The sequence below is a fragment of the Sander lucioperca genome, chromosome 12 (assembly GCF_008315115.2).
Source record: "Sander lucioperca isolate FBNREF2018 chromosome 12, SLUC_FBN_1.2, whole genome shotgun sequence".
Classification (NCBI taxonomy): Eukaryota; Metazoa; Chordata; class Actinopteri; order Perciformes; family Percidae; genus Sander; species Sander lucioperca.
Genome location: NC_050184.1, coordinates 24,580,897 through 24,594,261, shown reverse-complemented (window position 1 = coordinate 24,594,261; position 13,365 = coordinate 24,580,897). Strand labels below are relative to the sequence as shown.

General features: G+C 40.4%; 1 protein-coding gene across 4 annotated transcripts in view; it reads left to right on the top strand.

Annotated features, from left to right (window-relative positions):
• LOC116062036 (ERC protein 2-like) overlaps nucleotides 1-13,365 on the top strand; it is a 164,596-nt gene that overhangs the window by 28,462 nt on the left and 122,769 nt on the right. For all 4 annotated transcript variants that reach the window (XM_036008556.1, XM_036008557.1, XM_031316491.2 and 1 more), the window contains one exon: nucleotides 8,951-9,118. In XM_036008556.1, the coding sequence (XP_035864449.1) occupies nucleotides 8,951-9,118 (168 nt within the window). The remainder of the gene's footprint in view (nucleotides 1-8,950; nucleotides 9,119-13,365) is intronic.

Here is a 13,365-nt window from a genome sequence, read left to right as displayed (position 1 = left end):
AGAATTACCAGTTAATGCATGTAGTTACTAATTCGATCTTTACATTTTCTATCCAGCAAAATACAAATTACAAAATACGATTAAATAAGTATTTTAAATACATTTAATTTAAATACTGCTCATCTCTGCAAATTATGCTGGAGCTTGAGGAGGTCCTAATTGATGGTTAGATTGGTGTTTGGTCTCAAATGTGTGAACAACTGGAATATTCGTTCTATAATGATTATGTCACATTAATTTCACAGTGAAGAAGTGCAACAGGCCATGCCTTGTATTGATCATTCTGATCTATTGCATGGCTTGTTGCTCTGAACAAATTGTTGTTCTCTTTATTAACACGAAACAATGGAAACTAGCGAGCCACACAGAACGGATATTAATGACAACATTTGAGAAGAAATGTATGTAATCATTTTTGATTGACACCGTAGGCATACTGCCTTTTAAAAATGTAACTGCCTTACAGTACTGTTGTCACTTAAGTGAGGCAGCAAAGGCACCACAAATGAATGTAACCCCTGTCAATTACACAATGTATGTAATAGAAAAGGACTGAAGGTTCATTATTGACCTAGGAAATATCAGCAGATGAGAGTTTGCTCAGTTGTCATGGAGATAGTTCACTTATGGATTTCAATCGTTTTTTAAGTGACAACCCCAGTGTTTTCTCTACTATAAGTTCATGAGGGTGTGTTACACAAACCAGCAGAATGACAGACAAGAAACTGTTTTACTTGATCAAGCCCTACTGTGCACTGTAGACCTGCGATCGTTTGCCAGAGTGACTGTTCACTGTGGTTTGACAGGAAATGGATTCCCTGGAAACAGGATGTAGCAACTGGCGTGCGGCGCTGGAAATGATCAGGAAAAATAATCAAAGCAGGAGCAAGTGTTAATGGGGGGGAACGCCTGCAGCGTCTCTTCCTTTTTATATGTGCATGTGCGTCCATCTTTGCTGGAGGAGGTAATGATGATGGATGGAGGGTGAAAGAGGGAATGAGGCAGATGTGTGCAGTGTGGGTTAGTGTGATGGTACTTGGGGTGAGTCTTCTACATTTTCTGTGTCATATATCCATCCTTTGGTACAATACAAAAAGCATGACATGATTGACTTTCGTGCTTTGGCAAAAAACATTCATTCATTATGTTGACAAAGATCCTTTTGTTAGTGGATCCTGGGAGTTCTGTGTCTGTGCGTGTCTGTGTCCTTGTCCTTTTTTTTTTACATCTGCATTTTCCCATGTTCCCTCTGTAGCCTGTGGGCAGACAGCTGTGTTGCCATGGTTTGCTCCACAGATGTCGGAGTATACAATGAGACTGTGCCCCAAACTCCACCTTGCAGCCCCTGCTGTGAGGCAGTTTACATCCGATTATTATCCCGAGCTGGCCCTGAGGTGATCCGTCTTTTATACGATTCCTGATCAAAGCTCTAACTGTTGCCTTAACCCTGGCTTTGATGACACACCTCAAATGACACCCAGCCTAAGACCCAGGACAGGGAACGTCCCTCATTTCCGCACAGATCAACCCCGGTGTCGTCATGTCTGGTGCGGCCAGCTCAGGTGGAGAGGAAATATTCTGCGTGTGCATGTGCTTGCATATACAGTGTGTGTGTGTGTGTGTGTGTGTGTGTGTGTGTGTGTGTGTGTGTGTGTGTCTGTGTGTGTGTGTGTGTGTGTGTGTGTGTGTGTGTGTGTGTGTGTGTGCTTGTTTTACTATATTCGTGGGGTCCAAAAACCGGGGAATACAGTATACTTGTGGGGTCTGCACAGCCTTGTGGGGCCCAAAATGCTGGACCCCACAAGGTTAAAGGGCTGTTTGAGGGTTAAGTATGAAGATAAATATGGTGTAAAAAGGGAGAGCTTGTAGAATACAATGTGAGAACTTGCAGAACAAAAAATCTGAACTTGTATGTTAAAATTTGCACTTGTAAAAATAAAATTTGCACTTGTAAAAAATATTCACACACATGTGATCTGAATTTGAAGTCATACAAAGAAAAAAAACATGAGAGCTTGTAAAAAAAATCTGAACTTGTAAATTGAAATTTGCACTTGTAGAAAATGTTCACACACCTGTATTCTGAATGTGAAGTTACAGAAAAAATATTCACAAATGTGTAGATTGATATTTACATGAACACAATGACAGCTGCAAACTTATAATGCAACATTTACTCGTATACTTTTTTTTTTTTTACTCTGGTTCATTTTCCATCACAACCACAACTCAGTGATTACAACCTCTGGAATCTGTCACTGCAACTTCACATATGTGCTCTCTCGCATCACAAAGTGGCCAATCTGCGCACCTCGACTTTCACAACACTCTTGACGATACATTTGGTGCAAAACTAATTTGTACCTGTGGACTTAGGCTGTGGAGCTCTGAGCTAACAGAACGGGAAAAGCCTTCTTATATACAGTCTATGGGAAAAGCAGGGTTTCTATCGCCAGATGAGGGACAACTCTGTCTGGCTTATTTATGTAGCATGGAAGCTTGGTGGAATAGCATGCTAGCGTTAGCTAGCTAACTAGCAGCCAGCCCGCTTCTAAATAAATACCTTTTAATTGTCTAAACACTTTTTAACAGTCAAACTTAAACACTGGCGGTGAGCTCCACGGCCTGCAGCCGCAGACATATCCGGTAGCAGCGGCCCATCCCCCGGCCATGACCAGAGCTTGCTTTGCTGATGTTGTGCATCCCTGCTAAGAATTGCACCCGCTTGGGCAGAAACAATCATTTCTGCAGAATTCATTGCTGCCGAAAATTGCATCTAGGTAGCAAGGAAATGCTACTACAGAGTCTGATAAAACATTGATGTCTCTCTAAACCTTCTAAAATCCTAATCATTATTGATGAACATGACAAAGAGATTTACTATTGCCTAGTTTTTAAACAGTACTTTGCCTTATAAAATCATTATTTTCCCTAGTGGATGCAATTCTCGGCAGGGATGCGAAACTTGGCACCTGTTACCCACTAATGACGGTCCGTCTGCGGCTGCAGGCCGTGGAGCTCACTGCCAGTGTTTTAGTTTGACTGTTAAAAATGTTTAGACAATTAAAAGGTATTTATTTAGAAGCGGGCTGGCTGCTAGTTAGCTAGCTAACGCTAGCATGCTATTCCACCAAGTTTCCATGCTACATAAATAAGCCAGACAGAGTTGTCCCTCATCTGGCGATAGAAACCCTGCTTTTCCCATAGACTGTATATAAGAAGGCTTTTCCCGTTCTGTTAGCTCAGAGCTCCACAGCCTAAGTCCACAGGTACAAATTAGTTTTGCACCAAATGTATCGTCAAGAGTGTTGTGAAAGTCGAGGTGCGCAGATTGGCCACTTTGTGATGCGAGAGAGCACATATGTGAAGTTGCAGTGACAGATTCCAGAGGTTGTAATCACTGAGTTGTGGTTGTGATGGAAAATGAACCAGAGTAAAAAAAAAAAGTATACGAGTAAATGTTGCATTATAAGTTTGCAGCTGTCATTGTGTTCATGTAAATATCAATATACACATTTGTGAATATTTTTTCTGTAACTTCACATTCAGAATACAGGTGTGTGAACATTTTCTACAAGTGCAAATTTCAACTTACAAGTTCAGATTTTTTTTTACAAGCTCTCATGTTTTTTTTCTTTGTATGACTTCAAATTCAGATCACATGTGTGTGAATATTTTTTACAAGTGCAAATTTTATATTTACAAGTGCAAATAAAATTTTTACAAGTGCAAATTTTAACATACAAGTTCAGATTTTTTGTTCTGCAAGTTCTCACATTGTATTCTACAAGCTCTCCCTTTTTGCACCATATTTACCTTCATAGTTAAGACTTGGTTTTAGGATTAGGGTTAGAATTAGGTTATGGTTAGGGTGAGGGTTAAGGTTAGGCATTTAGTTGTGATGGTTAAGGTTAGGGTAAGGGGCTAGGGAATGCATTATGTCAATGACGGGTCCCCACAAAGATAGTGTGTGTGTGTGTGTGTGTGTGTGTGTGCGTGCTTGCGTGCATGCGTGTGTGTGTGTAAATTAAAGAACCCAGAATCAGCGCAGGGTCTTAGAGAAGCTCAGCCCTTATTCACAGTTGCTCTGTGAAATGCCTCATTCTTCCGTTTGACAGTGCAACTTCCCGCTGCACCTGTGCACACACACATGCATGCCAAAATGCATTAATGCTCTCATATGAAAAAAAAACACTAACTGTCTAACTTCACAACCTTCAACAGTGACTTCTTGACATCTATTGGAAGTTTCTATTGCCTCATCTGGAAACTATGGATCATTTAACGCTACTCCTCACATCTGTTTGAATAAAAGACACTCACAGTCAGGTGCTTATACTGTACACCATCTGTTAATACTGCAAACATGTATTTCATAAACTGGATTGGCCATTTTTATTAACCTTTCACCAATCTTTGATAATGCAGACATTAATCAGAGTGACAGCAAAACTAACAGAAACTTGCTGTTAACCCAGCAGTCCACATCCATTCTCTTCCTTCTTCGTCATACAACAGTGTGTTGGTTTCTCTTTCATACAATACACAGATATATTTAAATGATTACTGTATAGCTGATATGGGAGACTTTCTGGTGGTCGAGCATCATCTTGAAATGAGATAGCCTTCCTTCTTTTAGTGATACAACCCAGACTTGGCCACATTAATTGCTGGACAAACATGAATTAGTTGAACATTATTTCATAAATGTAGATGATTAATTTCACAGCACGGGCCTTTAAATAAATTATGTCTAATGGCTGCCCTGTGCTGTATTTATACAGGATGGCAGGATGTCATACAGCCAGAGAAGTGAATAACTCAGACAGCTGTGTGTAGTGCACCGCAGCAGCCCGAGTAGACCTGAGTTCAGATGTCCCATACACTCCACCAGACCCACTCTTGGGATTAAACAACTTTTATGGTGGTGTTGTCAGCTACACAAAGAACAAGAAAAAGTTTCAGTGTGTGTGTGTGTGTGAGAGAGAAATGTGTTCATGCATGAAGGGCAGAGGTATTTAAAGAGCTAGAGTGAGAGATAAGAGATCATATTAGGAATGCTTTTTTCTGGTCAACCTATGACTCTACTCGCACCAAAGTGGTTGAGTGAGAGTGTTTGAGTATGCAAGTATTGGTGGATCCCCGGGATTTTGCGGTGGTCTCCCCATCGTCTCTGGTTCTGCTGTTTTGACTGTGGTCTACTCATATAGTCTCTGTGTTGGGCCTGATACCTTTGCAGAGTTGTCTGCCAGAAAAACTTTTATGATGAAATGTGAGGCAGGAAAAAGGGAGGTGAGGACAAACAGAGAAGCTGTTTTCTTTAAGCCTCTGTTTTACTTTGCTAACCAGTGTCCAGAATCCACATTTGGCTGTCATTGCAAGCATGAGAGAGGAAGTCAAGGAAAATCAGGATGTGTTTATGCATGTGTGTGCATGGTTGCATGTTTAATTGCAGGTACATGCATGTGAATACTGTTGAATATATGCATGTGTGCATGCACACTTTAGTGGTTATTAGTTTGTGACTATTATTTAAAAGAAATTCCAACAGAAATTCCCTTATTGCAAAGAATTAATAGTCGTGCAACCACAGAATCTAGAAAATATATCAAAGTCATTTTTTTAAATGATATGGTGCTGAGTGAGGGGCTGGAAAGCATAAGTGGGTTTTTTGGGGGTGGAATATGGGGTGATATAGATGTTCTTGTATTTCCTCTCTTCTGAGAAACGCCTCAATGGAATCTCCAATGTCCCTTTTGGATTTGAACTGCAGGCCAGACTGGACAGCAGTGTGCTCCTTTACTTCTTTGCCCTCACCTTTCACTTTCATAGTCATTCTCTCATACACTAAACAAAAAAACAAAAAGCTGTGATAACAAAACAGAGTGTAGTCCCCAGTATCCAACTGCATAAGTAGAATGAGTACCCCAGTTTTCCCGAAGAGGGTAAGAGTTCTGCTTTACATGTTATCGCTCTCACTTGGAAACACACAGAAATGCACAAACCGACAAAGTCATAGCTGGAAAATGTGGGCCTGTCCCACAGACAGCCCGGCTTGAGGACTTGAAGGACTTCTGACACCAACACAATTACTTTGTCTCGCCACAGGACCCACACCTTTATACGGCAATAGGAAAACTCCTGGAGATTTTGGAGCATGGCTTGAGGGATGGAGTGTTGAAAGAGAGGTAGTAGTGACGGGTTGTAAGAGAGAGGTGTTGTTGGAAGACCAGGAAAATTAGAGAGGAAATTGAAGGAGAAGCAGAAGGTTAATCACCTTGACTTGTTAGCTGTCTATCATCTCAGCATGTGTGCCAGCTGATAAAGCCATACACTATTTCCTGTAACAGATATACTGACGGAGTCGTAGTTTGAGCCAGTGGAGGAGCATCATGTCAGTGGTGTTAATGTGCTCTTAAGGATTCCTATCATCTCTCTCCAGCTTCTTTCACTCATTCATTTATGTCTCCCTTTGCTTTCACCCTAACTCCTCTCCATCCTTTCATCCCTCCCTCCTCATCGGTCCATCTCTCCCTCCTTTTTTCGTGTACTGTGCCTGGCAGCGGTGAGTGCTTTAAGAGGGTATTAGCAGGGCGTCTGTACAGTACTATCACAGCTTAGTGGGCCAGTGCATGTGAGGCAGAGGGATTTCCTGTTAGGCCTCTCTGCTACATTCTTGCTAAATTGCTCCTTGCCAGGTGGTGTTGGAGGGGAGGATGGGTCTCTCTTTCTCCCTTATTCTGTCTCAGACACACAGTGGCAAAGACACATGCACACGCACACACACACTCGTGGCAGCACATGGGCGCAGCACAGGATAATGTGCGTGCGCTAACAAAGGATTAGTGGTGCCACTAGTGTGTGTGTGCCAGTGTGGAGTGGGGAGGACAGAGCAGGGCTCAGTATTAGACTCTGGTTGTCTGCCAGAGGAGCAATATGAGATAAATACTTCACCATCTTACACCTGTGGGTCCTGGCCTGCTTCTAATGCTACTGCTTGAGAGGAGCCCTCTATGTGTCTGTGGCCTGCATGTTGCTCTCTTATTTTACACAAGAATATACAAACATATGGGCAGGTAGGGAATAACTGTGGCCCAACACAGCTGTACCTCTCAATTGTGTTCTCAGTATATCTTTTGTGTTTTTTCCAATTCTGTAATTATTAGTGCCACATTATTGTTTTTTCTACTGTGGCTTGTTACTCGTTAGTTATTTCTTGTTAGTTATTTTCTCATTTATTCTGTAACATTACAGAATGTTAAATCGAAAAAAAATATATTAATGAATCAACTTTAGAGGTGCTGGAAGGTGTATTTTTGAATGATGGTGAGAGGAACCACGCAGGCGAGCTGTTCCCCTGCCTCCAGTCTTGATGCTAAGCTAAGTAATTGTCTCCCTGTAGTGATCTCTTAATTGTTATCATATAGCTCTTTGGAAGAAAGGGAGTAACCCTTTTTCACAAAATGTTGAACTATTTCTTTGATTTGTAGAAAGTAATTATATATGTCAGAGCTGTGCGGAAACAACTATTTTTTTATACTGTTAAGCTTTATTTACAGTATAAAAGTGCATCATATTTTATATGCTCATTATAGATTTTTAAACTCTCGATATGCAAAGTAATTAAGTGTACAAATATAAAGTAGCATAATGTTGAATACTCCTCCTTAGTACCTCAGAGTTGTACTTTGGTACAGTACTTGAGTAAATGTTCTTAGTTACTTTCCACCACTACTCCCTCCCTTTATGAATCTCCTTACTTGCCCTGTAAATTGTTGAGAGATGAGCTGGACTGTACAACAGAGCCTTTGCTTTAAGTGTTTTAACACGTCCCCTCTGTGTCCATGTGAGGGTTGTTAAAACTGTTAACAAGCCTCCATCACTGCTTCCCTTTATCTACAATATGTGTGTGTCTCTTGAATTCATATAAAACACATGCACAACTTAAAATTAAGTTCAAATGGGTTCACTCATTGCGCCATTGCAATAAGTGCTGGAAATGTAATCAGGTGTTGAAGAGCAACATAGGAGTATATTGTGTGTGTGCGTGTGCGTGTGCGTGTGCGTGTGCATGTGTCAATGTAGGCGGTGCAGCAGAACACTGAGATGTCCAATAACAAGTTCTGGAGTGAGCTCAGATATCACTCATCTCATTGCACACAGCCATATACAGAGAATTTTAATGTGTGAGTGTGAAGTGTGTGAGAAGTCTGATCTATGGCAGTGCTGGCCCAATCACACAGCACTCTCAATAACACATGATAGGACAGTCTCCTTTTCTGCTCTCTCTCACACACACACACACACACACACACACACACACACACACACACACACACACACACACACACACACACACACACACACACACACACACACACACACACACCCTGCATCAGTCCACAGTGGTTTATATTATGGACAGTAGGTCAAAGCTGAACTTTTACTACTTCCAAATGTCAACAAGTAAATGTGTTGAGACATGTCAGTTCCAGTAATGAATAATAACATATGGGCCACCTGACTGAGAACTGGGAGAGAAAAACGTGGTGTAAGCTTTCATAGTTTTTTGCCTGTATTCCTTTGTATTTTCATAAGTGTTTTTGTTTTTCTGTCTCTTTTCTGTCAGTCAAATCTGGTCTGTTTCCTGTCTATTACAGTTTATTACAGATTACAGTCAACCTATTAGCTTGCTTATCCATCTGCCTGTCTAGCTTAACTGTATGAATATTGGGTTATATTACCCATTCTGACTCTTATTTCCCCTTTTCACTTCTACCGTCTACCTGTCTGTTAGTATAAGTATATAATTTGTGTTGTAAAGCAGCTTCCTTGCGATCACTGTCTGACTATATGTCGTTCAAACTCCCTATTGGTTTCTCTGTTCAAGTTTCTGTCTTACTTCTTATCTGCTTATCTGTACTTAACCTCTTGTCTCGGTCATTTCTAGGTAGATGCTCTGCGGGTGCGTCTGGAGGAGAAGGAGCAGCTCCTGACCAAGAAGACCAAGCAGCTGCAGGACCTGACTGATGAAAAGAGCACACTAACAGGAGAGATCAGAGATATGAAGGACATGCTGGATGTCAAGGAGAGGAAGGTTAATGTCCTTCAGAAGAAAGTAAGTGAGTCCAGAGGTCGCTTGTAGTGATAAACCCACAAAGAAGTATTACCCGATAACATATCAATGTTGTGTTTTCAGCCTATTCATCTGGCCCAAAATGGCCAAACATATCAATTAATACTGCAAAGTTAGAAAGTGCTAGTATTGATTTTGATTAGGGTTAGTTATACACAACTAAGAAATCACATTTTTTGATGATTGTAATCTATTCCTTTTCCACTCTACATGTGCTAGGAAAGAACTGCTGCTCATTAAATTGAATCACTTTTATTGGGGAACAAAGAAGTGTAGACATTTGATCAGTGACACGTTTGTTGACTGTCTACAAGATCAGGTAATGTTCCCTGGTTAACCATTTTAACCAAATTAATTATCTGTTCTGGCCACCTGATCATGTCTCTGGCATTGTGAGCAGACAGTGAGAGTGTTTGTTAAATTAATCATTGCATGGGTGCCTAAGATCTGCTACTCACAGTTGATCACTATAACATATGGTTTGCAAAGATACCGCCACATATAAATGTGTTCTATACCCAGACCAGCACACACATCCTTCTCTATCTATCTATCTGTCTGTCTGTCTGTCTGTGTGTGTGTATATATATACACATCTGCTCACACACACACACACACACACACACACACACACACACACACACACACACACACACACACACACACACACACACACACACACACACACTCGCACGCCATGTCTCAGATGCCTTAATGACTTTTATAAGGTTAGCTATTTAGACAGGGCCAGTGGCCACCTGTGGTGTGCATGTTGGCAATTCCTCTATAGACCAATTACACACACATAAAGGTCCCCTCTAAACTTCCTTGTTTCCTTTCATGTCCTCAAATTAGATATCCCTCTCGCTACTCCCACCCTCCCACTTGCTGAGTTTAGTGAAAAAAGGTTCCAAAGGTCAGATGCAGTTGACTTTATTTCACAGTCATGTTTGTTATAGGCTGTCAGTTCATTTTGGAGGCATTTGGTGGGAAGTTTGAAGTTTTAGTCACCATTTGTGTTTTTTTGTTGAAATGGTTTTTGATTACATTGCTGTGTGCAGTTGGTCTGTTTTACTGTAAGCCTCAGTTGCCATTTTCATCCCTAGTGAGATTAGGTTGGATGATAACTAGGCAAATATTTGGTATATGCTGCTGTATTTTGCTTCTTCATTGATGTTTTTTCATCTGTCTCTTTGTAGCCTCTTCCTCTGTATCCCTGTGTGTTTCTCCTTGGCTCTTATTTTTCTCTCCAGGGCACCTACCTCTCCCCACACATGCTGTTACTCCTAATCTCAAAAGCTTTCTTCCTAATTTTTCATGCCACAGTTTATTTTTTTAAATCCAGAAGTGATACAGCACACTTATATACAGCATGACTTGTAGTAAATTGGGCAAACACATTTGTAATGTATTTCATTTTCTACATGTGTTACTGTAATGTGACATGAATGAAAGAAGTATTTTACACTGTGAAACGACAGGTGTTTCACTCCATTATCCACACAGTATACACTGAACACAATCTGATCTGGTTTTCTAAACTTCCTATTTCCCAACAGCCCCTGGGGGCTATAACTTACAATGCTGTGTCTCATGGGAAAGGCAGGAGTTGAGCTAGGAGTCAAAGCTAGTTTCCTTTCTGGGCTTCATACTCCCTAAGTTACTGCTGGCTTATCATGAAATACACCAACAAGCTCTGTGTGTTTGAAATCTTCGCATGGAGCAGGAAGTCCTCCCTAGACACAAATCTAAATGCCAAGGAAGTATTTCCTAGCTAAAGGGTGACTGCATGTTTTTCAGTAATGACTAAAATCCAGCAAATTAAATGTGTTGAGGCTGACCTGGATGTGAAGCTTGATTAAGAATCTTAAATTAGCTGTCTTATTCTCAGGTTTTGGCTTTGTTGTTGACACTTTAATTCATTATCATGCCATTTTGAAAAGCTGACAGAAGTGTATACTATAGTGACAAAACCTTGTCCTTCCACTGCTACCCAATGCAACTGTTGTTTTGTCAAACATATTAATCATCAGACAGGAAATAAGCAAACACCAAAAATAAAATGACACTTGTAGCCCCGTTTTGATTTTGACAAATTTGAAAACTTAATGAATTTGCACTCAAAATACTGTATGTAAAATGTGTGGTGACAGCATTGCTCTGTTCACCAACAAGTAGGTGAGCTAAAGTAGGTGTAAAATGGAAGTTTCTAGTTGAATTGCATCATATCACATCACATTGATCTGAACTTGACTGAACTGACGTATTAGTTTTGCTCACAATTCTTCCAATTATTGAGGTCATAATATATATATATTACTGATTGGGGGGGGGATACTTATTTTCGTAACAAAAACTAGTTAGTATCAAAAACTGAGGATCATGCTGTTGGATGCTGTCCTCCTCTCCTACTTCAATGCCTAACGAATCTATCTCTTTCTCTCCCTGACCCTGTCTTTCACTGGTTGAAGCCTGAAAATATTATAAACAAATTAATAACATAATTAATTCCAAAGGTCGGACTGTTCAGATCTGTTTCAGACTAGGGCTGAACGATTAATTGCATTTGCGATAATATCGCGATATGTTAAAACGCGATTTCCTGTCATTCAAACAACTCTGAGTTGTAGTTTAAAACTTTTACAGCCATTTTAATAAAATGAAGGGTTTTATTCGGGCTTGAGTCTATACATGCAGTTAATGGATACAGGCACACAGAACTCAAGGCTCGGTTGGCAACGATTAGCTCTGATTAGCGGTTAGCTCCGGTTAGCTAGCTCCGTTATAAAGATATGAGTGGAGGAGCTGCCACTGAGAGGGGTAACAATCAGACTGATAAATGACGTTCGGGGAGCTTTCACAGCAGCGTGGCCGCGGTGTTTCAACAGTTTTATTAGTACAGTTAATCCCACGGCAAGAACACCAGCAACTAGCTAACGCAACGATAGCCTCTCTGAACAAGTGCACACGGCAGCACCACTTCACGAGGGGGAGGGGCTGGAGGCAGCTCCTCTCTGTGCACTGTAAAAAAATACACTGGTGTGTGTGTGTGTGTGTGTGTGTGTATATAGATATATACTATATACTATATTTTTACTTATTTAACTGTCTAGTGTGTAATTGTGTGTTCATACTATACATTATTATATTATTATTCTTTGTTGAATAATACAGTAGACAAAGAGCTTAAAAAAATAATCGAATATCGAATCGCAATCGCAATATTTGGAAAAAAATCGCAATTACATTATTTTCAAAAATCGTTCAGCCCTATTTCAGACTGATAGCTCTGGTTCAGGCTGGCCCTTATCCTCACAACACGTACCTTTTTCAGTTGCGGATTGAAGCAGCAAACATTCAGTGTAAGAGTAAAACATGACATAACATTATTTATAATATGTTTATTTGATTGACAGCTGCTACATATAGTGTTTTGACCTCGACAACCCAATTGCATTTTACCGCAAACTTGTGACTAGTTAACTTTCTAAAGCAGCCACAATCGCTTGTTTGCTAAGAGCCGGGTCGGTGATTGTGAATGTGTGATTGTGTGAAGGTGTTCACGAGATAGATACCAACCTTTTTTGAATTTCGCCAGCTGTCTTCTCTCCTTTATGGAGACAGATGCTGTGTGCAGAGCAGGGAAAGGAAATGCAGCTGAACGTGTTTTGAATAGCGTTAAAAAAAAAATATAACGAAACGCAATGTGCGGCGGCTGGTGTTGATAGTGCGGCGCACCGCCACACATTAGTCTATGTGTGGGAAACACTGAGATATATATATATATATATATATATATATATATATATATATATATATATATATATACACCCTGCTATTTTGCAAGTTCTCCCACTTAGAAATCATGGAGGGGTCTGAAATTGTCATCGTAGGTGCATGTCCACTGTGAGAGACATAATCTAAAAAAAAAATATCCAGAAATCACAATGTATGATTTTTTAACTATTTATTTGTATGATACAGCTGCAAATAAGTATTTGAACACCTGAGAAAATCAATGTTAATATTTGGTACAGTAGCCTTTGTTTGCAATTACAGAGGTCAAACGTTTCCTGTAGTTTTTCACCAGGTTTGCACACACTGCAGGAGGGATTTTGGCCCACTCCTCCACACAGATCTTCTCTAGATCAGTCAGGTTTCTGGGCTGTCGCTGAGAAACACAGAGTTTGAGCTCCCTCCAAAGATTCTCTATTGGGTTTAGGTCTGGA